The sequence below is a fragment of the Python bivittatus genome, unplaced genomic scaffold (assembly GCF_059951505.1).
Source record: "Python bivittatus isolate LINGU-HERP-01145 unplaced genomic scaffold, Pbiv_v1 ctg000310_np1212, whole genome shotgun sequence".
NCBI lineage: Eukaryota > Metazoa > Chordata > Lepidosauria > Squamata > Pythonidae > Python > Python bivittatus.
In genome coordinates this window covers 12,582,513-12,605,803 of record NW_028277054.1, presented here as the reverse complement: position 1 = coordinate 12,605,803, position 23,291 = coordinate 12,582,513, and the positions used below count along the sequence as shown (strand labels likewise).

Below are 23,291 nucleotides of genomic sequence, written 5' to 3'. Positions count from 1 at the left end.
AAATCTTAATGAAGATTTTCTTTTTTAGAATTATGAAGATTTGAAACAGAGAAATTAGTTATCCCTAACCCCAGCAGTCTGTGCGCAAGTGTAAATTTTCACTGGCAAATAGAAAGCATTCTACAGTGGTACAGAAGGGTTTCCTTCTGTATTTTTCCATAGTAAAAAAAAAAAAAAAATTCCAGAGAAATAGCTTATACCACAAAAGCCCCTGGAGTGAACCATACCTGTTTCGTAACTTCTGTCTCACAGCTAAGCACATCCGATGAAGATGCTGAAATACAAATTGCAGTCTTAAAAGTAATAGAGGGGTCTGTAGGGGTGTTGCATTTCTCCCCTTCGGTTGAGTATTGGGGTTGTGTAAAATGTCTCCAGCAGAGAGGATAGAGGAAGGGTGTGCTGATTTATATATTTTTTTAATTTTTTTTTTAAGATCCTGGTAAAATTAATTTTGAAGGGTCTCCAGGCTGGGGGTGCTTAGATTGGCCCCTGAATTTCCACCACGAACAGCCTCATTCTGCTCCCATGTCTAGGGAAGGACAGTGACGGTTCCTTCCCTTGGTCTTTGCCAAAGACCCAGTTCAGCTGTGTGAGTAGAAAGCCGCTCTCTTCCTCCCAGTTCAGGGAGGAAATGAGAGAGAAGCAAGCCAGCCTTCTGGGGTGAGACGCTTGAGTTTCAAAGGAAGGGCCTTCAAAACTTGGTATACTGTTCTGGAAATTGCCCCCACCAGATTCAGAAGAGGCCCTCTGCAAGGGCATTGCTAGAGCCTTTGCTGGGACCGTGCCCTGTTTTCTTCTTGCTGGCTGGGGAATTCTGGGAGTTGGAGCCCACACATTGCTGAGATTGAGAAACACTGAATACTGTGACGGAGAAGAACTCCCTTTAAGCATGGCAGGAAGAAAATTGCACCAGCCACAGTGAACCAGCAGTTAGCCCCCGCCCTTTGGAACATCTTGCCCCTGGAGGTGAGACAGGCCCCCTCACTCCCAGCCTTTTGGAGGGATTTGAAGACCTGGCTCTGCCATCTGGCCTGGGGCGGGGAGGGAGGTTGTCAGAAATGGGGTTGGCTAGCCCCCTAGAGGCCTAAGGTGGCTTCCATCAGTCTCTTGGACTTTCCCCCCCTCTTCTTTCCATCTGTGTAGATGTGTTTGTCTTTTTATAAATTTTAATCATGTATTTATTGTTTTAACTTGATGTAAACCGCCCAGAGTCCCCCATTGCAGGGAGATGGGCGGGGATAAGTCTGTATAAATCAGTCCATCCATCCACCCATCCATCCATCCATACAGGTAGTCCTCAGCTCACAATCACAATTGGGACTGGAATTTCTGTTGTTAAGCAATGTGCTCATTAAGTGAGTTGCGCCTAATTTTACGATCTTTTTTGCCACGGTCATTAAGTGAACCCAGCTTTCCCCATTGACTTTGCTTGTCAGAAGCCCCCTGGAAAGGTTGCAAGTGGCAATCATGTGACCCCGGGAGGCTGCAACCACCATAAATACATGCTGGTTGCCAAGAGCCCGAATTTTGATCATGTGACTGCGGGGATGCTGTGACAGTCATAAGTGCAAGGACCAGTCGTAAGTTGCTTTTTTCAGCACCGCCGTAACTTTGAATGGTTGTTAAACGAATGGTCATAAGTTGAGGACTATCTGTACTGCATTGCTGCAAAAGTGGCCTAACTCTGGATTTATGTAGCCTTCTCCTCCAATTTAGAGGTATCATACACATCCCACTCATGCAGCGTAGAATTTTTGCAGGCGTCTTGGGTAAAATATCCTGGAGCTGCCAGTCTGTATAGCCTACGGTGGAATTGGTGCCCCACATTGAGTTGGTAGAGCAGGGAGGTAGGTGTTTCTAAGAAAGAAACATCTGCTTTCTGTTTACCTAATCATGGAATTCACCCAGAGATGGCTAGGATCAGCGGCCTTGATAGTCTAATAGCCTGGAGGGTTTTTTTTTTTTTTTTTAAATTGGCACTGTCAGCTCTGTGGAATAAGAAAGAGAAACTAGGTTAAAGATCTCCAGCTTGTCTGGGGCAGGGGGTGGGGAGCGAAACGAAATGATCGGCATCTCCTGCTGATGTAAGCTTTAGTTCTATTGCATGGCATGGCTGTTTCACCCAATAGCAAGGAATCCTGTTCCTTGGCAGGGGGAAGCAGTAGAGGTAATGTTGGGGCTTGCTATTTGGGGAGTTGGTCCTCAGCCTCGCTGCTGCCGTGCGCCTGGCTGCAACTTGAGTAGGTCCTTCTGTGGGCTAACCAGTTTTGGGCAGGTGCCTCTGATGAAATTCCTCCGGGTTCTTGCTGAAAGCGGTTCTGCCAGGGGAGGAGGCTAGGAAAGATTTATCAGCAGAACTTTCCTGAGAATCGGTGTAAGGTTTGCTCCTGGCTAGGCATCTCCCTCACTTTCTCTCTGCCCCCCCACCCTGCCTTTGGCCTTGTGGCTTTGTCTTCCTCCTCCTTGCATCCTGGCGAGAGAGGAGGGTGGGGAGCCTCTCCTTTAAAGCCTTGAGAGCAATGGGTATGTTCAGGATGGGAGTGTCTTTAACATCCTTTCTTTTATTCCCAGGATAGAGGGATAAAAATCCCCCAGCAGCTGGGAAGAGGCCCCAGTTCCTTCATCCCGGTGGAAGAGGTAAGGCAGTAAGGCACGCACAGCTTGCAAATTTCCCTCTCCTCTCCCCTCCTCTCCTCTCCTCTCCTCTCCTCTCCTCTCCTCTCCTCTCCCTGGAGGCCAGGATAATCTGTTCTAAGGCACACCTTTTCAAAGTTACTTTGCTTGATAGGGCAGAGGTTGGGGATGGGGGATGTATTTGGAGGAGAAGAGGCTTCTCCCTTGCTGGGAAGGAGTGGGCATGGATGGGTTTGCAGGAAAAGAGCTTGGCATGCAATAAGATCTGCAACAAAACGTTGCAGTTTATTTCTTGGCTGTTCCAAGTTCCTGCAAGTCCAGCCACGTCCTTCTCCCGGAGACTACGAAACGCTTGGAGAATAGGCATACTTCACGTGTGCATCATACTAAATTATGGCTTGGCTAACCATGGTTTGCAGAATAAACTGCAGTGAACGATACAGAGCAGAGCAACTGGGTTCATCTAACCCCTAAGCCATGGTTAGTTTACTCATGGCTTATTGAAGTTGAAGGAGGAAATCCATCTTAGTCTAGGGTAGCCAGCCTCAGAAGGCATTTGGTAGCACCTTTTCTGACTGACAAATTTATTAAAAGCCATCCACTTTCTTGAATGACAGCTCACTTCATCCGATGCAGAGAGTGGTTAAACCAATGTAGGATTTAAACTGGAAACGGGGGGGGGGGGAAGGGAGGTTGTTACGCAGATGCAGGTTACATGTGAGACAGATTACAAGTACCTTCTCAATTAACTGCTGTAATATTACATGCTAAAAACCCAATGTGTTTGTTGAGACCTTCTGAGATAGCCTGAAATCTTTTGTTGTATATGAGTGCATCAATCTCTCACTCAGCCGTGCTGTCAAAGTTTATTGAATTGGATAGGCTCCCAAAGCTTATAAGCCACCTTCCTGAATTTTTCCAAGTTTCTCCCCTTTTTCTGAGAAGATGCTCCCAAGGGTATGCAGGGCTCACCTGTTATCTTCACAACCCCAAGAACAGATTGGACTAAGATAGTGTTTCTCAACCGTGGCAACTTTAAGACCGGTGGACTTCAACTCCCAGAATTCCCCAGCCAGCCTGGGGAATTGGGCTAAGAGAATGAAAGTAGCCCTAATCTCCCAGTGCACTCCACCATCAGGTGAGGACTAGACTCTGAATTTCTCCAGTCCATTGCTGGGAATGCTGGTTAACAGAGTCCTGGGTAAACCAGACTAGGGGCTTGGCATTTGGAATGAGCTATTCTGTCCAGTTCCCTGCAGGAGGAAATCTCGTTTGCTCCCTATCGCCAAAGCGCTTGGGGAGTGCCCCACTTCCAACGGTATGAGCTCAAGCTGGCAAACAGAAGCTCCTGTTTCAAACCGAGGGTGCTTGGCCAAAGCAATCGTTGGTTCAGTTGGTTTGTTTTCCCCCTTCTGCGAACATAGGCCAGTGTTGCAATAAAGTTGTTGATGGGGCAGCGTTGCGAGGTGTTAATTCGCCAGTAAGCTGGGCATCTCGCAACATAGGATATGCGTGATGTTTGCTCATTGCAGCGGCTAAGACCTTGGCTTCCTTATTATTTTTTGGCTTGTGGGATGAGAGAGAGGGAGGGAGGGAGAGGTGTGATAGCGTTGCCCTGCGGTGTCGTCATCTTTGTATTTATCAAATGACCTTCCCTCCCTGTGTGCACAAACAACTTATCAGAAAGCCAGCCATGGCTGCCTCTTCCGGCTGGCTGGCTGGCTCTCCTGCGCCTCCCACCCTGCTTGCTAAATTCCACGGCTCCTTCCCTTTCAAGCCAGAGGACTTTCTCCTCTGGCAGGGCAGCTCACCCAGCGGGAAGGCTCCGCTCTTCTTGATCCTGCCATCGATTTTCCCCTCTGCCGGCAGCCGGCCCTCCCCGTTCCCCCTGGTTCAAAGCCAGCGCCTCTGCCCCCTTTCCTGCGGAACTCATCGCTGTCAGCCATGGAAAGGGGATCCTCATGTTCCTGGACAGTTTGGCAATGCGACTTGCAGAGGGAGTCTGGGCTTCCAAAGACTTCAGTAGGCAGAATTTTGCCGTAGTCAGCTGGGGTTTGAGACCCCCCTGCCCTGCAATTTTGGCTGCTTTGTCCCGCCTCCCCCCCCCCCCAGCGTGGAAACTGAGCGTACAGTGATGGCTGAGCATTTCTGTTGCAGTGGGGAATGGCTAACTTTCTTTGCTGCTCTCCCCCTTCTTCTTAAAAGTTGGCTTAAATGATGCCCTGATAAAGGGGGTAGGTCAGCAACTGATCTCCTGGCTGACTTCTAGGCAACTGGCAGAAGATCAGCAAGGATGTCTGACGTCCACATTGTTTTTCAAGGCAGCCGAAAAGTAGCTCCCCTTGAAATTAAACAAGCTCCTGGGGGATAGCCAGAATTAGCCTTTACTCGTTCCCTCTCTGCGCAAATCAGTGTTGACCCTTAAAAAGAAATTCCTGGATTGAACACATTGAGTCCGTGTCCTTTGCACTGGGCTTCAGCTGCTGGATATTGGAGCCTTAGAAAAGAAGAAGAAGTTTGGTCTTGAACTCTGTCCATTTAGAACAGCAGTGGCAAAAAGCGTCCAGTGGGGTATGCTCCAAAAAGGCAGATTTAATTTTAATTTAATTACACCCACGTTCCACTCAGTTCATATGATTACTTCCAGGATATTTAATGACCCCCCCCCTTTTTTTTTTTTTTTACAATAAACCATGACAGTTCAGTAATGACTTTGAAGGGGCTCTGGGCAGCTATAGCTTGGGCATTCATGCTTGAAAAGAACTGGATAGAGAGCATTATCTTGTTTTCAAAACAGGAAGAAGGAAGAACAATTTCAGGGTCAAGCTACTCTGGAACGGTTGATCAGCATCCCGATTTTTGTAAATAGCTGAGAGGCTATGGAAAGTTAGTGCTGCAGATAAATAAACTTAAGTTTGAAGATCTTTCCATATAAAAACCCTCTCCTGTTTCTCCCCCCCACCATGTTTTGTTTCTGCAACTGCAGTTTGGTTGCTATTGTTAGATAATTAGGTATAAAGAAAATTGCAAATTATCCAAGAGAAATCCAGCACCCTGCTCTGCCTTATATTCACTCCAAATTGAATATATTTATATATATATTTATTTATTGGGCAAATTTGAAGGCTGGTTTAAAGCCACAGTTAGGTTCACACATTGCACAAAGTTAAAAGGGGATGCTTGGTTTTGGGTTAGTGTGCAATTTTAATCATAGTAGTTTGTAAACTATGCTTTATGGCTTAAGCCAATTGTGGCTGATGCAACAAACCCTGACTAGACAAACCATGGTTTGGTGAATTGTGTGGCTCCTGTCAATGAGTATGTTAGTATGCTGCAGGGTTAATCTCAATCAGTAGTCTTACTTCATCAGGAGTGTGAAGATAACTGAGGAAATTGTGTGACTTGTCATTTAAATCACAAAGAACTAAAAGCAAGAGCTGTACAAACAGGTTCAAATTTGACACTTGTTGCTCATCCCCAAGCAGTTGAAAGTTAAAGGCTCCTGGTGGCAACATGGGCACATTCAGATTCTCGGCAGGCGTCAGGAAGTGGTTGGCCATGACCACTCCATGGGATTTTTTGTTCCTAGTCCATCCTCGTGGGATTTCATGGTGGTCTTCGACCCAAGTGCAAACCAGATCTAAGTCCTGCTGAGCATTCTGGGATCCATAAAACCTTTCCCTTACTCGCCTAAGGATGTGTGCACCAAGCTGCCATCTTCACCCCATGGTGGGCTTCCTCTGGATAGATCTTGAAGAAGAGTCTCCTCTCCTCTCCCCTCCCCTCCCCTCCCCTCCCCTCCCCTCAAATCAGTGTTGATCCTTGGCAAGTATCTGGACAGGTCCCTGCAGTTTTCTTGGCAAGATTTCCGAAGTGATTTGCCCTTGCCTCCTTCCTAGGGCTGAGAGAGAGGGACTGGCCCAAGGTCACCCAGCTGGCTTTGAGCCTAAGGCGGGACTCACCATCTCCTGGTTTCTAGCCTGGTGCCTTCACTATTCCAAACTGTCTCTCACCCTTTTCTCCCTTTCCCCCATTTGAGCTAGCAAAATTCATCCCAAGGGATCTTTCGGCAAGTAAACTATTTTCCTCTCCCACTCCCCCAGCAGTAGAGAGGTTATGATGATGTTCTACCTTGCAGGGTTGTTGTTGACAAGCTTGCCCATTGTCTGTATATGTTGAGGTGCTTTGGCAGTCTGGAATATGCTCTGCACAGCTGAGTTATTCTCTCCCTCCCCTGCTCCTCGGTCCTTCTCCTCACTATAGATCTTACAAGAAGGAGTTGAGAGCACCCAGCGACGCCTCTTCGTGGAAGCCTTCGTTTCGACGGGCAGAGTGGATAACATCACCATGGTGATGGGGCTGCATCCAGAGTACCTGACAAGCTTCTGGAAGACTCAGTACCTCTTGCTGCGGATGGATGGGCCCCTGCCTTACCACAAGCGCCACTACATCGCGATCATGGTGAGTGGGCCAGCAGAACGGGGACCTAGATTCAAACCTGGGCTGCAGGCGGTTGCAAGCAGCTCCTTGGGAAACTGGGTGGGTGATAATCTCAACATAACTCCCCCGCTTACCGGGTGGTTATTGTGGATAGAAATCACTGTCCATGCTAGCTTTTGCTCCCAGGCAAAAGGTGAGATACGATTGTGGTGGATAAATAAACAAAAATAAATCAGCTGGATTGAACAGCGGTCTGATTTTGCATAAAGCATTTTCCTATTCTGCTGTTTGAACCAGTGTTTCTTAACCTTGGCCACTTTAAGATGTGTGGACTTCAACTCCCAGAATTCCCCAGCCAGCCATGCTGGCTGGGGAATTCTGGGAGTTGAAGTCCACACATCTTAAAGTGGCCAAGGTTGAGAAACACTGGTTTAAATCTTCCTTCCTTCCTTCCTTCCTTCCTTCCTTCCTTCCTTCCTTCCTTCCTTCCTTCCTTCCTTCCTTCCTTCCTTCCTTCCTTCCTTCCTTCCTTCCTTCCTTCCTTCCTTCCTTCCTTCCTTCCTTCCTTCCTTCCTTCCTTCCTTCCTTCCTTCCTTCCTTCCTTCCTTCCTTCCTTCCTCAAACCATGAGGACTGGAGGCTTTATTTTTAGGGAAAAGGCTGTGACTCAGTGGGACAGTGCATGTTTGCAAATGCCTGGCTTTCATTCCCCAGGATTTCCAAACAGAGCTGAAGAAAGACCCCCATTTCAATTCCTGCTGTTAGCGTGGGTAGCAGTAGACTGGGCGGAGTAGTAGCCAACGGTCTTGGTGTAAAGCTGATTCCTATGCATCTCTCCCTTCTTCTGGAGATTGAGCCCTGCCCACCAGGGAACGTGAAAAGTAACTGGGCTCCACCAGCCTCTGACTTCATCCCTGTCATGGTATCTCTGCACATTTTGCACCTCTGCATTAGATCCTCGCAGGTTGCGCTTTGGAGTTCCTTTACAGTGTTTTCCTTTTATTTCAGGCAGTTGCCAGGCATCAGTGTTCCTACCTGGTTGGCTTCCATATGGGGGAGTTTCTGCAGGTAGGAGGGGATCCAGCCTGGCTGCGGGGTTTGCAATATGCCCCGCAGAAACTCAGGAACCTGAATGAAATCAACAAGATTCTAGCCCACCGGCCTTGGCTGATCACCAAGGAGCACATTGAGGTGAGTTGCCAGAGTTGTGGAAAGTGGGTTGGAGAAGTTATTTTTGTTTCATGCCGTTGAAAGATAGCAAACATTCCATTTTCCCATCTTTTTTTAAAACCAGTTTGTTAAGCATGCATAGCAGCTTGGTTCTTTCAACACTAAGCCATAAACTATCATTTACAATCCATAGTGCCTGGGTTCATGTGACATACTAAGACAAAACCAAATAAACTAAATTATAGTGTTGCTCAAGGGGGGAGCCATCTCAATAGTTGGTGCGCCTTAGATTCTGGTTGAAGCAAATCATTTGGGGAACTTCCGTGGTTCATTTGACCTTTGTAGATAGCTTTGTTTCTTCCCTAAGGAGACAAACAAATCATGATTTGGGAATACTGTTTCATTTTGCTTCCGGCAATATTCACTTTCAGCCTTGATAAAACTTTGGCCAAATTTAAGCAGAGGATATGGACCAAGATATCCAGTCCAATGGAACAGAGTTTCCCGTCTCCTTCATAATGCAATTTACCTCTTCTCCTGGAGTATCCCTAAATATTTTTTAAACATTTTACATGTCTTACATAGGAGATTTTTCTTTTCTCCGTGGCCTGAATTGATACACTACACATAGGGCAGTGTTTCTCAACCTTGGGAACTTGAAGATGTGTGGACTTCAACTCCCAGAATTCCCTAGCCAGCCAGGCTGGGGAATTCTGGGAATTGAAGTCCATACATCAAGTTCCCAAGGTTGAGAAATGCTGCATTAGGGTGATTGATCCATCACTATCTTCACTCCTCCTCTGTCTTTATCTGCGGTATTTGATGCATTTTTTTAAATTGGCCTTGGACTGTAATCAAATAAACTGAAAGTAGTATCCACATAGCATTAAAACCATAATGTGGTTTGCTTTATTGTGAAAGGTAAATAGAATTAGTAAATAAACCATGGTTTGGATGAGGCAGTAAACCTCACTTTGAAATTATGTTTTGCTGCTAGCTTCCTGCTCATAGCTGTGATTTACTGCAATCTGCAGTTAGGATAATTTATGATTTCCTGGCCTATTCCTGGCTTGTCTTCATGTCTTGTTCAAGCTTCTCAACAATCCAGAGATGCTTAGAAGAGAAGAGAAGCTTAAATAAAAGGAAAACAAACCAGAAATTGTCCAAAGAAGCCATGATTATTTGGCCAGCAGAACCAGGATAATGCAAATATATCATTGGGAATGGGCCAAGGACTGTATTGGAATTGCAATTTATTCTGAGTTACAATCTTTTTTTTCTTTTAAGATTTTTTTATCCTGCCTTTCTTATGTTTATAAATAACTCAAGGCGGTGAACATGCCTAATACTCCTTCCTCCTCCTATTTTCCCCACAACAACAACCCTGTGAGGTGAGTTGAGCTGAGAGAGAGGAGGACTGGCCCAAAGTCCCCCAGCTAGATGGGGACTAGAACTCACCATCTCCTGCTTTCTAGCCGGGTGCCTTCACCACTAGACCAGACTGGCTTTTCTCTGGCTATGGCCTCTGTCAAGTAGGAAGGATGAAGACAGAAATCTGTCGCTGAAATGGCAGAACCTCCTCCAGCTCACGCAGCCTGAGGTCACTCTTGGGAAGCAGAGGATCCCTACCTCAGGCCTCAAATGGAGTCTTAACAGATCAATGTTTGGTTCAGTATAAAAAGGCTCTTTATCTTACTTTATTTTAACATTCCTCAATTCACACGGCATGCTAAGGAATGGATTAACTATGGTTTATTGACAAGTCACGGACAGTATTTGCAGAGTTTACTGAGTGAAGCAACCATGACTCAGGTTAGGGTTAGGCTGCCTGTCACCGCCTCCATTTCTAGCTTTAGAGGAGGACCGTGGTCTTGTCTCTGATGCCTAGAGCTGAGAGATCTTTGGGTTTGTTTTTTCCAGGCACTGCTAAAAACAGGGGAAAACAGTTGGTCTCTAGCCGAACTCATCCAGGCCCTGGTCCTTCTGACCCACTACCACTCGCTGGCCTCCTTCGTGTTTGGCTGCGGCATCAACCTAGAGATTGACCAGGAAGCAGGACACATCTTCCGACCACCTTCGCCACGCAGTTGCGATAGCAGCCCCAGCTCGGAAGATGGGACGAACAGTTCCAGTGTAAGCTGATTGTGGGGAATGGGGTCCTCTTCTTTTTTTACAATGCATTAGGGAGCTCTTAAAATTGAAGAAAAACTGGCCCAAAAGGGTTGGGGGAGAACAGACCATCTTCCAAAGCGAAGCTGAAGTATGCAGTCACAATGCCTTTTCCCGGGAAGCTGGACAATATTGCTGATTTTTCCACGACTACTTCTCCTCCTCCTCGTCCTTCTACCAGAACAGTCACACCATAGTGTAGTTAGTGATGATATGAGATTAATGACTGGGGAGACCAAGGTTCAACCTCATTTCCAGCCACTGAAAGTGATTTGGAGCCAGTCATTCCCTCTCAGCCCAGCCTACCACCCTTGACTGACAACCTGCTTTTTTTCCACAACAACAATCGACCAAACCAATAAATAATAAGATGCCGCAAATGGATAGGCTTCTTCTGTCTTCTGCTGTCTGGGGGCTGGATTCAGGCACAAGACTGGAGTTCGCAGAACTCACGTAGAATCCACCAAGTTATGGCTTAGCACAGCATGTAAACCCCACCTGCCAAGTTGTGCTTAAAGGGAGAGTCTTTATCATTTGCAAAGCCAAGATGAACTCTGAGTGAAGTGCAAGGCAAAAGCAATTGGCAGAAACTCAGTAATTTACTATTATCTGGTGGTTAGAGAGAAAGGGAACTCTGAAAAGTCCTGGTTGGTCTTTGCTTAGGCGCTGGGCAAACTTGCAAGAATTTCTTGGTGAAGCAGTTCGGGGGTGGGTGGGGTTGTTTTGTGGGTTTTGTTTTGTTTTTTTTTGAGCGGGGAGGTCCAAAGAGTATGGCATAAGGTTTAGAGAAGAAGGATGCATTCTTACAGAGAAGGCAGAATGTGGATTGTTGGGACCAGTCTGCTTGTTTCCCCCCTACTCATCCCCATCAGGGTTTAACCAGTGGTAGAAGAGTTTAAGAGATGGTACAGGCAGAACATAGTCATGCAGCTGTGCCCCAGAATTGTGAAGCAAGGCCTGTGGGTCCATCTGCCATGGATCGGTGCCTGAAATGACCTCCCTGTCCTCACTTTTTCAGAGTACAGATGCTATGGAGGATGTGGAAGTGCTGATGGAGAGGATGAAACTGCTACAGGAGTGCCAGCTGGAGGAGGAAGGCGTCACCCAGGAGGAGATGGAGACCCGCTTTGAGATGGAAAAAAGAGAGAGCCTGCTTGTGACTCCCTCAGGTGAGGCAGGGCCAAGCTCCTGAAGAGAGCTGAGACTTCCACCGATCCAGACCTTTAGTCAAACAATCTGGTGGAGAATGGCTTGGAGAACTTCTGGTCTGTAAGCTTCATCCAACTCCTCAAAAGCCCAACCAAGCCTTTTTGGTGGCATCACATCATGGTTTATGTGTGTTTGTTTTGGCTCCTTTCTCCAGTAGACACTGCTGAACACTCCCTGCCCCCCAATGTCCTGTGCTTTGTGGAGGATCCAGAGTTTGGCTACAAGGATTTCACTAGGAGAGGAGAGCAGACGCCTCCCACTTTCCGAGCCCAGGTACCATGAGTCACGCTTTGGATGCGTGCTTATCCCTGTCCCCAACACTCTCAAAAATCCCACGACACACACTAATCAAAAGGTGGATCATTTCGTTTTCGCTTAATATGTTATGTGGAATCCAGCCTTTGGTTTTATGAACTATGGTTCATGGTTTAATACTAGATGTGAACCAGGTTATAAACCATGGCTTAGCACAATAGTTTGCACACTGTGGTTTATAGTTTAGCTTTGGGTATAAATCTAGCCATAGTGACTTCCTGGATGGTATTGGCTTGAAGGAGATGTTACCTTTTCTGTAAAACTAACCTTGGTTTAGTGCAGTTTGTGGATCCAACCTTTATTTCACCTTCTACAGGACTATACGTGGGAAGATCATGGCTACTCGCTTATCAACCGCCTGTATCCTGATGTGGGACAACTGCTGGATGAGAAATTCCAGGTGGTCTACAATCTGACCTATAACACCATAGCTATGCACAGTGGGGTCGACACGTCCATGCTCCGGAGGGCTATTTGGAATTACGTCCACTGTGTCTTTGGCATTCGGTAGGTTGATTGAGCGTCTTATTTTTTCGATCCCTCCTGCAATTCTTTTTCTTCACATTTGGTGGATTTTGGTAAACTATGTCCAGACTTTTCCCTTTGCCTTGCTTTTCCATGAACCAATTACCAGTGTCCGTCCTTTTTTTCTAACTGGCTGATTAACCCTTGGAAACCAGAGAGCCTGCTCTACCTGTAGTGGCAAGCCATGGCTGTCTAGGGAGAGGAGTTTGGGTCTACAACTTCCCTTCTCTTCTCCCCTGCTCTGCATAGCTAGTTACTTTCTGGTTTTAAATCATTATTTGCTGGTTCAGCCATCCTCATCCAACTGGCTGAGCTATTGTTTGCCAGTATGTACAAAGCAGTAGAAGGTTTGCCTCAGAGCAGGAAATAACTGAGCAAGCAGAGTGTGCAAGAGATGGACTGAAGCTGTGAGTCCAAAGTTCAGTGTGTAACTCAAAACCATGGCTTGGCACTGCAAGTGAACAACTGGCTGAGCATCCTTGTCCTGTCAAACTAATTGCCTGGGGAAAAACAATTGTGTGCGGTTTGGCCAGGTGAGTCTAGAGTGGATGGCTATGCAAGGACCATGGCAATTGGTGTGACTAAAGGACTGAGTCATCTAATTTATGGAAGGTAGGAAGTAACACACGCTCAAAGGATGTGGGAAAACTTGTCTTCTTATTGCATATGTGTGAACTGAGGAATTCCCTTACAGCAAGGACTAAGCAGCCAGTGGACCTCATACAGTCTCCTCCTCCATTTGTTATAGTTTCAGAAGGCTCCCTAGATCAGCCCACTAAAATGTAATGAAGAATCACTGATTTTGGACTATATTTTTCTCCTTCTTTAATTAAACCTTTGCTAGTTTTAATGAGCCTGTTTTCCTAGGAAGCCCCATGGACCAAAAATTCAGCCTCACCCATTCCATTGATGCCTCTGCGTCACAGGTTACAGCTCCTTAGAGATCTAATTTTTATTTTTCAACTTAAAAAGAAATCACATGTCACCCTTCGCTACCCCCTCCAAAAACACACACACACACACAAAAAACAAAACAAAAAACCAACCCTTGCCCCCCACCCCTTGCCTTAAAGAAAGAAAGAGGAATGACGCAATTGTTGGCTTGCTGGGATTAAAGGCACAATTTCTCCTAACCACTTCTCTTGGCCATCTGCTTTGCATGAAGAAGCTCCCAGTTCAAGCTCTGGCACTACAAGGTTAAAAAAAAATCTTGTGGTTGGGCTTGGCAGGAACTTCTTTATCCAAGATAATAGAACTGGCATGGGCAATCCACAGCTCTAGGGCTCTTGAACTAGACTCCTGAATTACTTTCAGAAGTCCTCTGCAAGCAATTTCTCCATGCTTCCTGCACAAGAAGATAGATGAGAAGATGGTTCAGAAAATGCAAGAGAGAAAAACAGAGGTGTAAATACAGAAAATAAGTGGTACCGTTGCTTCCTTACATTTCACCTGGTATTGATGCTCTGCTTCCAGTTGACCGTTTCCAAGGAAGACAGTACTCAACCTAAAAAAAATGACTGCTGAATGCTGATTTAGAATTCTGCTGCCCACCCAGCCTTCCCCAACACGGTGTCTTGCAGAAGACAACAGGCTGGGTCCCCCATGCATCTCAGCCAACGATCAAGGGCCTTGTGCGTTATAGCCCAGCATACCTAAAAGGTGTTGGGGTTGTAAAAGGTTGATCATCTGGGCTTGCAGATCAATTGTAAAGCCCATGTCTCATCTCTTTGCAGGTATGATGACTATGATTACAGGGAAGTGAACCAGCTTTTGGAGCGTAGCCTGAAAATCTATATCAAAACCGTAGCCTGCTACCCAGAAAAAACCACTAAAAGAATGTACACTCATTTCTGGAGACACTTCAAACATTCGGAAAAGGTAAACCAAGTTGCACTGGGCTCGGGGTTGTTTTGCTTTGGTGGCTTCCACACTCGAATCGCTGATTGACCCACCTTGGGTTAGCATGTCACATGAAATGAGAATGTGCTTTCTTTGCTTTTTGGCTTAGCCTGCTAGATGAACTCAGCCACTGCAGTATGTAAATCCCAGTTTATGGTTTAACACAGTGTTTTTCAAACTTGGCAACTTTAAGATGGGTGGACTTCAACTCCCAGAATTCCCCAGCCAGCCATGCTGGCTGGGGAATTCTGGGAGTTGAAGTCCACCCATCTTAAAGTTGCCAAGTTTGAAAAACACTGGTTGAGCATGTCCTATGAAACCTGCCCATGGTAGATTCAACAAGCCAACTGAAGCTTAGTTAGTTGTTGGAAACCAGCCACTAAGAAATAGGAACTGGCCAATTGTCACCTTGTGAGCTTGAGGGCTGAGATGGGGACTTGGTTTCCTTTGGTCTCCATCTGGTGTGTTAGTATTATACCATTTCCCTATAGCTATATGAAAGACATTCATACATTAATGATATCATATTGGCTCTTGGCAAGAGTTCTTACTTATGGCTAGCAAAAGATGGCACAGAACCGGCCCTGTTTTGGACAGGGAAAAGAAGAGAAGAAGGAAGATTGGAGCGATAGGAGGAGTCAGTTTGGTCTAGTGGTGAAGGCAGCAGGCTAGAAAGTGGGAGACTTTGAGTTTGAGTCCTGCCTTAGGCACGAAAGCTGGCTGGGTGACTTTGGGCCAGTCCCTCTCTCTCAGCCCAACTCACCTCACAGGGTTGTCGTTGTTGTGTAGAAAATAGGAGGAGGAAGGAGTGCTAGGTATGTTTGCTGCCTTGAGTTATTTATAAAACTAATAAAGATGGGATAAGTATTTAATAAATAAAGGGAATTAGTGAGGTGGCTCCCTTATTTTTAACTTCCTTTTAGTCTCTGTTTTATTTTTATATATTTTTAATGGATTTTACTGTTTTTAGTTTTGTTGTACGCTGCCCAGAGTTGCCTGTGATGAGATGGGCGGCTATATAAATCGATTTAATAAAGAAATATCTTTAAAAAATCTAGATTGGGGGTGTGTGTCTATATTTGGTGGCCTTTTTCCTACTTAGCAACAACAGTACTCTGGATTTCTGCAGGGCTTTGAGCAAAAGATTTCAATTTCTCAGAAGGGCATGATTTTCTGATCTTTTAGGGCAGGAAGCACATAACAATTGAAGTATAAGCCTAACGTACGCATAATGCAGCAGAATAACGACAACAAAAAGACAGGCTTTAAAGTCCACCTGCAAACCCAGGAGAATAAACATCTGGGCCCCACCCATTAAGTTGCATCATCGGCCGAGCCCTGTGCGATCTTTGAGCTCCTCCCAAAGGTTAAATGCAATCTTCAACTGCCAAGACTTGGCTTACCCGTGCCGTAGGGACATGTCAAAATTTAGAAATGGAGCTGCAAAGCACTCAGCTGTAATCCCTAAAAGAAAATAAAACAAGGACCAAACAAAGGGCATGCTAGGTCAAGAGTTAGCAGTGGATCCCTTTGAGATCTCAGCAGTGTTCTGGGATGCCAAGGTTTGGTGCCAGGCCTTGTTTGGTCTCTGGTTGTTGCAAATCTCACACAGCTTTCCATCATGCCTCTCCTTGTCTTTCAGGTGCACGTCAATCTGCTTCTTTTGGAGGCCCGCATGCAGGCGGCCCTATTATACGCCCTGCGTGCCATCACCCGCTACATGACCTGACTGGACTTGACTCCCCCTGTTCTTGTGCGAGGCAGCCTTGCTCCTGGACAAGGGAGCTTTCTTCCAAAGACTTGTTTCTGGAATGTCTTGTGAAAAAATCGAGTTACCTCACCCTTCTACCTGTGGCTGTTTTTGGAAGTGTTTGTGTGGGGATGGTCTTTTCAGCAGCTCTGCCAAAAGTGACACTGAGGCAGAGGTGGGTTCAGAGTGAACTGTTCCCTTGATGTGTGAAGGAAACCAACTTCTCTCCCATCGTCACCTGGTTTCCGTCTGGGGTTTCTTGGTTTTGCCAATGGTGGCCCATGGTTTCGAAGCTTGATGCTGAGGTGGCCAGCTACTCTTGGAAAATTTGGGAAAGTCATTGGGTTCCATGCTGATGTCTCTTGATGATCGGCTTGATGTGCACCAAAGTTGGCGTAGGCAGCATTTTGGTGAATCGTGCAATGAATACCCAGTGTCCTGTCTATGTCTTTTGCAATGAAGGTGGTCCTGAACCAGCTGAGGCAAAGATCACCAAAGAGATCCCTCTGCTATGGACACGGCATTGCTCTTTCTCTTTGGTCTCAACTTGCTGCAGAACTTTGAATGTAGGACTTTGAACATTTCAAGCGGGTAACCCCTGAAGCTCTCTTAAGAGTAGGGGACAGAGATGTGCCCTGGGTGTGTGGTGATGGCAATGGATGTGCTGGATTTAAAACAAACTGGTCACTAGTGTAACTGGTGATTACACTACATTTCTTCTTTCTAAACTTCAGATCCCAAGATGACTGTACTTCAAATGTTCTCCTTGGGAATGTGGAAATCTCTCAGCCACAGAGTGAGTGGTAGCTTGCAGATGAGGTCAAACTAGAAAAAGAATGTGGGTTTGTTGTTAGGTTGTCTGGAATATTCTCTCCTCCTATTGTTCCCACCCTCCAATGAGAGAGAAGACTATCTTAACATGGGATTGATTTCCCAGATCAAAAAACTAGCTTAAAGTATAGGAATCTCTGTTCCCAATCCCCCTCAATCCCCCGAGGACATCTGCTTCTGTCCTCTTTTTTTTCTTGTCCCTTTTTAAGAAGATCCGTTCCTGATGTAATGCTGTGTTGTTTGGCTGATCAACAGATCCCATTATCTGCTCTTGCTCAAGTGTTTGAGCTTTGGACATTGTGAAACTCTTATCTTCTTTACAGTCTGCTCCCTGCTATTCTGAAAGCTTGCATTGTTGGCTTTAGAAATGGGAATGTCTCCACCCACCTGTAAAGCCCATCTCCTTTTCGATGAGATAGTAATGGCATAGTCCAGACAACTTAGAAATTTGGTGGCTGGAAGAGATATTGTTGAAAGATCTTCACCTGATCTATTCATGCAGTGAAATGAGACACTAGACTTGAGAAGTGGTCTGTATCATTTCAGATGATAGGTGCCAGAAGTGCAATTTAAACTTTTTCCTACTTTTTTTTAAACCTACCCTCTGTAATAAAATAATTTAGCATGAAAGAAGCTTGGTTTAGTTTCTTTCTCCTGCGTGCTGGTGTTTTATTTGCAGGGAATTTTTAGACCTTGTTCATACAACAAGCCAGCCCAAGTCACCACTGCCTTGAGCAATTGACTCATCCGCCTGAGCTAGCAGCATACGATCACTGAGGACATGGTCAGGTGGTGAGTCCCCATATTTGTTGTCCCCTAACCACCACTGACATTTGCTAGTGGTGTTCCCCTCCTCTTTCCATTGTAACAAAAATGTTTAAAAATCCACAGGGCCCAATTGGGTTCAGTACTACCCCAATCAGAGTAGAATGAGCTTTTATTTGTCCTCAGCCCTTTCTGCCTTGCCCTGCCCTGTTTGGCTGGAGGAGGGGGAAGCAATAAAAAGAACAGAGATGCCTAGAGAAGCTGTTTTTGTCTGAGGCCCTAGACCTTTGTCTGTTTTGGCAGCCAGATGGGAGACTGACCTCGCATCAACCCACTTGTGCTCACAGAACATAGCTTTGTGCTGATCAGCCTGATCATGTGAACTCTCCACTGATCTGCTAACTCCCTATATCTCATTGATTGGATTCTGCTGTTTCTTGAAGTGCTGACCCCTCTCTTGTGTGTGGGAGGAACAGGGCCTTAATGTTGGAACGGTCAGATGCAAAAATGTGATCCCTCAACAGCAGCACAGCAAATCTTGCCCGACGTAGATAACACAGGGGCTTCTGCTATGGTCAAATGGACCTAAACATCGTGCCCTTATGATATTCATCAGGGTATTGGCAACTAGAGAGCAGGGTGGGGAAGATTCAAACTATGTTTCTTTCATTCCCTCCTGTACCCCTACCCTTGCCTCAAGCAATATTACAGAGGGTCCATAGTTTTATTTAACTCATTTCTCTGGGCAAATCTATCAGGCCTGCTCAAAAGAGAGTTGCTCACTAAGCTGAAAGAAAACATGATTTGAGCTTGTTACTTCTGTCAAGCAATTTCTCCTTCCCGCTATTGCTTACTCTTTCTACTTTGAGAAGGAATTAAATGTCCGTCATTTCAAATGTTAGCATCTAGGGATGTGAGGGTTTAAAATATTTTTATCCTAACTCCCATGGACTTGGCATTTGGGCATGCTGGCAGGAGCTGGTAGGAGTTGGAGTCCAACAGCTGGAAGACTAGAAGTCTCCTTACATGTCCGTTAGATTCTGGCGCCTGGCTCCTTTTTAAATTTTTTCTCCAGTATTACATTTCAGTGTGTTCCCATGTGAAAACTTCTACTAAATCCTGGAATACTTCAGCGATGCCTTTTTGCTCACTCTGTATACTTAGTACAGGAGAGGGGAACTCCTTTAGGTATTATGGGTTGCTAACATCTGTGCGCTTTAGCCCTTGTGGCCTAAAAGTTGGAAATTATAGAAGTCATAAGCCAACATCTGGAGAACCACAAGTTCCTCACCACTAGTTTGCCAATTCCTTTTTCTTTGAAATCTTGGGATTCAAATCTAAGTTTTAGACTGGTATTAAGCCTTGAAGTCATACACAACAAGCAAGAATCTGCCCCCTCCTTCCCCCCTTGTAACTACTGCTCAGCAATAACCAGCTTCAAATAGTAACTATGATGAAGTTGGGTTCCCAGGAAAATTTGAACCTTTCCAGGCATTTCTGAAATACACATAAGATTCATTTTGGAGCAAACAACTCGGGTTACAAGAGCTAAATTTAACTGTTGCAGGCTTGGCCAAAGGTTGCTCCAGCTAGACTGTATAGTTGGGGGCGGGGGGTGAGCTTAATAGCCAAAACAGCTTCTTCTGGTACCTCCTTGGTGCAGAGTTTGCTTGGGTGAGAGATGCAATCTGCATTACTTTTTCCATTGGCCAGATCCCTATACCAGGAGTGTGTCTCAGAAGTCCTCCATGACAGCAGTCCAAAGTGTTACGGTTTATGCTAAGTCCCAGGAACAATTATCCCTGAAGCCAGTGTACCCAGAGAACCCAGAATAGTGTTTGCCGGTGCCTTGTTTTGTTTTAAGCCAAAGCAATGGTACATAGGATTCATTTGTGGAACCTATCTTATAAGACAGGCTAGTCAGATGCCACCAACAGGGCTTTTCAGGCATTTGGGGTACACATTGCAGGCTTCCTTTCAGAAATTCCAGTTTGGTATACCATATATATATTGTGTTTACTTCGTATATTTTCTTGTGAACTCACAAGAGCCATGGACTTAACATTTGCAAACTTTCTGCACAGGTCTTCTCTTGAGAAGAGTGTAAAAGAATGTTTCCAACTAGTTGAAACTTACTCCTTAAACTGAGACAAAAGTGCTTGGGGGTTTATTATATTTAATTCTTTGGTTGACTCCACTTCAGTGTTATTTGGACTGCCTGGCATTTAATAGTTGTTACCTATCCTGCACTGCAAAGCAAGTTTCTGAAAGTATCTTTTGGTCACAAGGGCTGGACTCTGTGAAATATCATAATTTCTGCAGGATTTAAGGCTGAGCTATACCCCTTTTCTGCAGTGGGATGTATTTGAAATAACTTTGCCAGCAGAGCTCCCCCATAACTTCTCTTCAGAATTAAGGCTCCTGTACAGCATACTTTTCTTCTCCTTGACTTGTGGCAGTACAGGTAGTCCTCAACTTATGACCACAACTGGGACCGGGGCTTCCATCACTAAGTGATATGATGGTTAAGTGAGTCGTGCCCGATTTTACAACCTTTTTTGCCTCAGTCGTTAAGCAAATCACCGCAGTCGTTAAGTGAATCTGACTTCCCCCATCAACTTTGCTTGTCAGAAGGCCCCTGGGAAGGTTGAAAATGGTGATCATGTAACCCCGGGATGCTGCAACCATCGTAAATACATGCTGGTTGTCAAGTGCCCAAATAGTGATCACGTGACCACGGGGACGCTACAACTGTCGTAAGTGTGAGGACTGGTCATCTCTTTTTCCAGTGTTGTAACTTTGGATGGTCGTTAAACAAATGGTCATAAGCCGAGGACTACTTGTATTGTGCATCCAAGGGGCAAATGCACTGTGAAATGCAAAGGCTGTCTCATTTTCTAGGATTAGACTGGGCAGAACTCAGCTCTTTCCTCTTTTTTTTTTCAATCCTCCTTTTTACGTTGTCACTTCAGGCTTAACAAAAGGTCTGCTGCCCCTGAGCGTCCAAGTGATATTCTCTTTTGCCTCTTTCTGATGGACATTTTGCCCACTTGCCTTGAAATGGTACAATTGTGTGTACGTGCGGCAGAGAGAACACAATGTCTGAAGCTTTTGCCTGAGAGTGCCACCACATTTCACGTTGGTGCCAGCTCTGTGAAATGATCCTTGATGGATCCCTCGCCATCTGGTAGCCTCTTCTCCAGTCCTGCTCCCAGATGGCCCCCCTCTTCTCTCTCCTACCCATCGTAGAATCACCCGAGAATCTACGGATCTGGCAGCCCCCGTCCCCCGAATTCAACCATTGCTCCGCACTAAGTTACGTTGTTTGTTGTTAATGTATTTACTGTATCGTCGTCGTGACTCTGGTTCAATGTGTTGTTTGTTTTTGGAGAAATAAAATTGTCTTTTTGGTTACCAAAGACCAGTTCTGAATGACGTTCCTGACAGTGTGGGCTTCATTGAGAAAAGCTGGGGTTTAGAGCCCAAGAATGGCCTTTTTTGATCAGAGTAAGGCAAGTGTGTGGAGCTCGGCATTCTGGGTGGGACATCAGCCATGGTTCTTGCTCTAGCCCAGTGATTTTGGATGGATTAATTCAAGAGCCTTCTCTCCATAACAGCTATGCTTGATACATTCAACTTGGCTGCTTGACTCTACATCAGTGTTTCTCAACCTTAGCCGCTTTAAGATGTGTGGACTTCATCTCCCAGAATTCCCCAGCCAGCCATGCTGGCTGGGGAATTCTGGGAGATGAAGTCCACACATCTTAAAGTGGCTAAGGTTGAGAAACACTGATCTACATGAACAGGCATGTCACTGCTCCCTTATTGACATCAGCCAGTCTGTGTGGTATTTTATCACAGCATCCTGTCTATGACTGGGGCCTTTGTGGTTGGTTCTTTTTTAAAAAAGCAAAATTGTTATCTGGGAGTACATCTTCTTGAATTCAGTGAATAGGAAGACAGAGTGGACCTTGCTTTTTCCTAGTCAGGCGTCATAATGGAACCTGGTTGTTCTGGCTTGTAAACCACAGCTTATGGCATGTTTAACATGTTCTGTGAACCCTGCCACTTATTCAAACAACTATAGGCAAATCATGGCTTAAAGTGAAGTGTGAACCAGACCAGGCACTCTTTGGTTATCTTTGTCACGTAGCTGAATTGAAAGCTGCTTTTGCATAATATCCATTATGCAACTGACTAGTCGTCTCCTTTTTGGATTGCCTGGAATACAGACTGGGATCTGGGATTACATGACCCATTCGGCCGCACTGTGGCTTGGTTTTAATTATTGCAAATATTTTAAATCGTGCTTTTCTATTTACAAGGTTTCAAACTTACAAACATGAGCATTATGCTTTGCAAACCGCAGCTTACAACTCAGCACAATGCATGAACCCAGCCCACTATGATTCAACAATGGTTAAAGCAGAGAGGCCTTGGCATGATCTATGTTTCTAGCAGCAAGAAGAAATCTTTCATTGCTTTGGGGCTGTGACCCCACCCCCCCAAGAGGCCGATCCAGAAAATGCACCCGGGAGAGTCAGTATTTAAGACTGGCCAGTCTTGCTGGTTGCAGGACTTAATCAAGACACCAGTGTGGTGCTGCTAGGATGAGGAGCATTATCAGTGATGAGCAGCAGAGAGAGACAGGCAGAGGCAGAAGACCTCAGTGCTATGAAGAAAGAGCAGCAGCTGATGAGCTAGAGATAAGAGCCAAGCTAAAGCAGGGGATTCATGTTCCAACTAGAAGGCACTTGAGATGGGCATTGCCTGCTGCCGGTTTATCCCTACTGCAAACCTGTATCTGAAAAGCATCCTGCAGGACTGAGATAATGCACAAGGGTTCTGTGGCTCACAGACCATTTCAGACCAGGCATCGGGACCCAGGCTTCTTAAGCAGCTGCCAAAGACCCAGCAAAGCAACCTCTCCCCCCACCCCACAATCCCGCACGAATTGCTCTTGCCTTGATTTGGACCCTTCTCATTCTCCCAGCCACTCCCATGTCAGCTGCAGGTTTCTCTAGCGACATTAGGGCAAGGAATGCATGCACCAATCTTCCATTCTTAGCTTTCCCCCCGATAACCCATAGCCGTATTTCTCAACGTTGTGAACTTTAAGATGGGTGGACTTCAACTCCCAGAGTTCCCCAGCCAGCATGGCTGGCTGGGGAACTCTGGGAGTTGAAGTCCACCCATCTTAAAGTTCACAACGTTGAGAAACATTGACATATAGCATCTGGCCCAGCGTCTGCTACTGAGCATTGTCACCAACTTCAAAGGCAACTGGTAAGTTGATGCTCCTACAGAAAAGGACTGCAGGCCTCCTTGAAACCTGAAGTTGGTTCTGCATCACTTCTTTGGGGACTGTGATCCTATTCTGGGCAATGCAATCTTAAATGTCAGAGGAATTACATTTTGATTTTAATTCTGCAATCATGTTCATCATATCTGTAATGACCCTATGGGCCACCTTGGGACTTCTTTGACAAAAGAGAGTGTTTTTGCTGTTTTCATTGCTGCTAAAGGAATCCCACAAACTTTGTTGTCTGTTCGGTAACCTATTTAGTTGATCCTAATTAACAGGG

At 45.7% G+C, this 23,291-nt stretch overlaps 1 protein-coding gene across 4 annotated transcripts in view; it reads left to right on the top strand.

Annotated features, from left to right (window-relative positions):
* SESN2 (sestrin 2) overlaps positions 1 to 20,652 on the top strand; it is a 36,708-nt gene extending 16,056 nt beyond the window's left edge. For 3 of the 4 annotated variants that reach the window (XM_088140137.1, XM_007438411.4, XM_088140138.1), the window contains exons 2-10: positions 2,572 to 2,637; positions 6,898 to 7,095; positions 8,082 to 8,264; positions 10,164 to 10,376; positions 11,431 to 11,581; positions 11,776 to 11,894; positions 12,253 to 12,443; positions 14,195 to 14,339; positions 16,003 to 20,652. In XM_088140137.1, coding sequence (XP_087996263.1) covers positions 2,572 to 2,637; positions 6,898 to 7,095; positions 8,082 to 8,264; positions 10,164 to 10,376; positions 11,431 to 11,581; positions 11,776 to 11,894; positions 12,253 to 12,443; positions 14,195 to 14,339; positions 16,003 to 16,089 — 1,353 coding nt within the window. In that variant the 3' untranslated portion in view covers positions 16,090 to 20,652. The remainder of the gene's footprint in view (positions 1 to 2,571; positions 2,638 to 6,897; positions 7,096 to 8,081; positions 8,265 to 10,163; positions 10,377 to 11,430; positions 11,582 to 11,775; positions 11,895 to 12,252; positions 12,444 to 14,194; positions 14,340 to 16,002) is intronic. The other variant, XM_007438412.4, reaches the window with a different exon arrangement.
* The last annotated feature ends 2,639 nt before the right edge of the window (positions 20,653 to 23,291 follow it).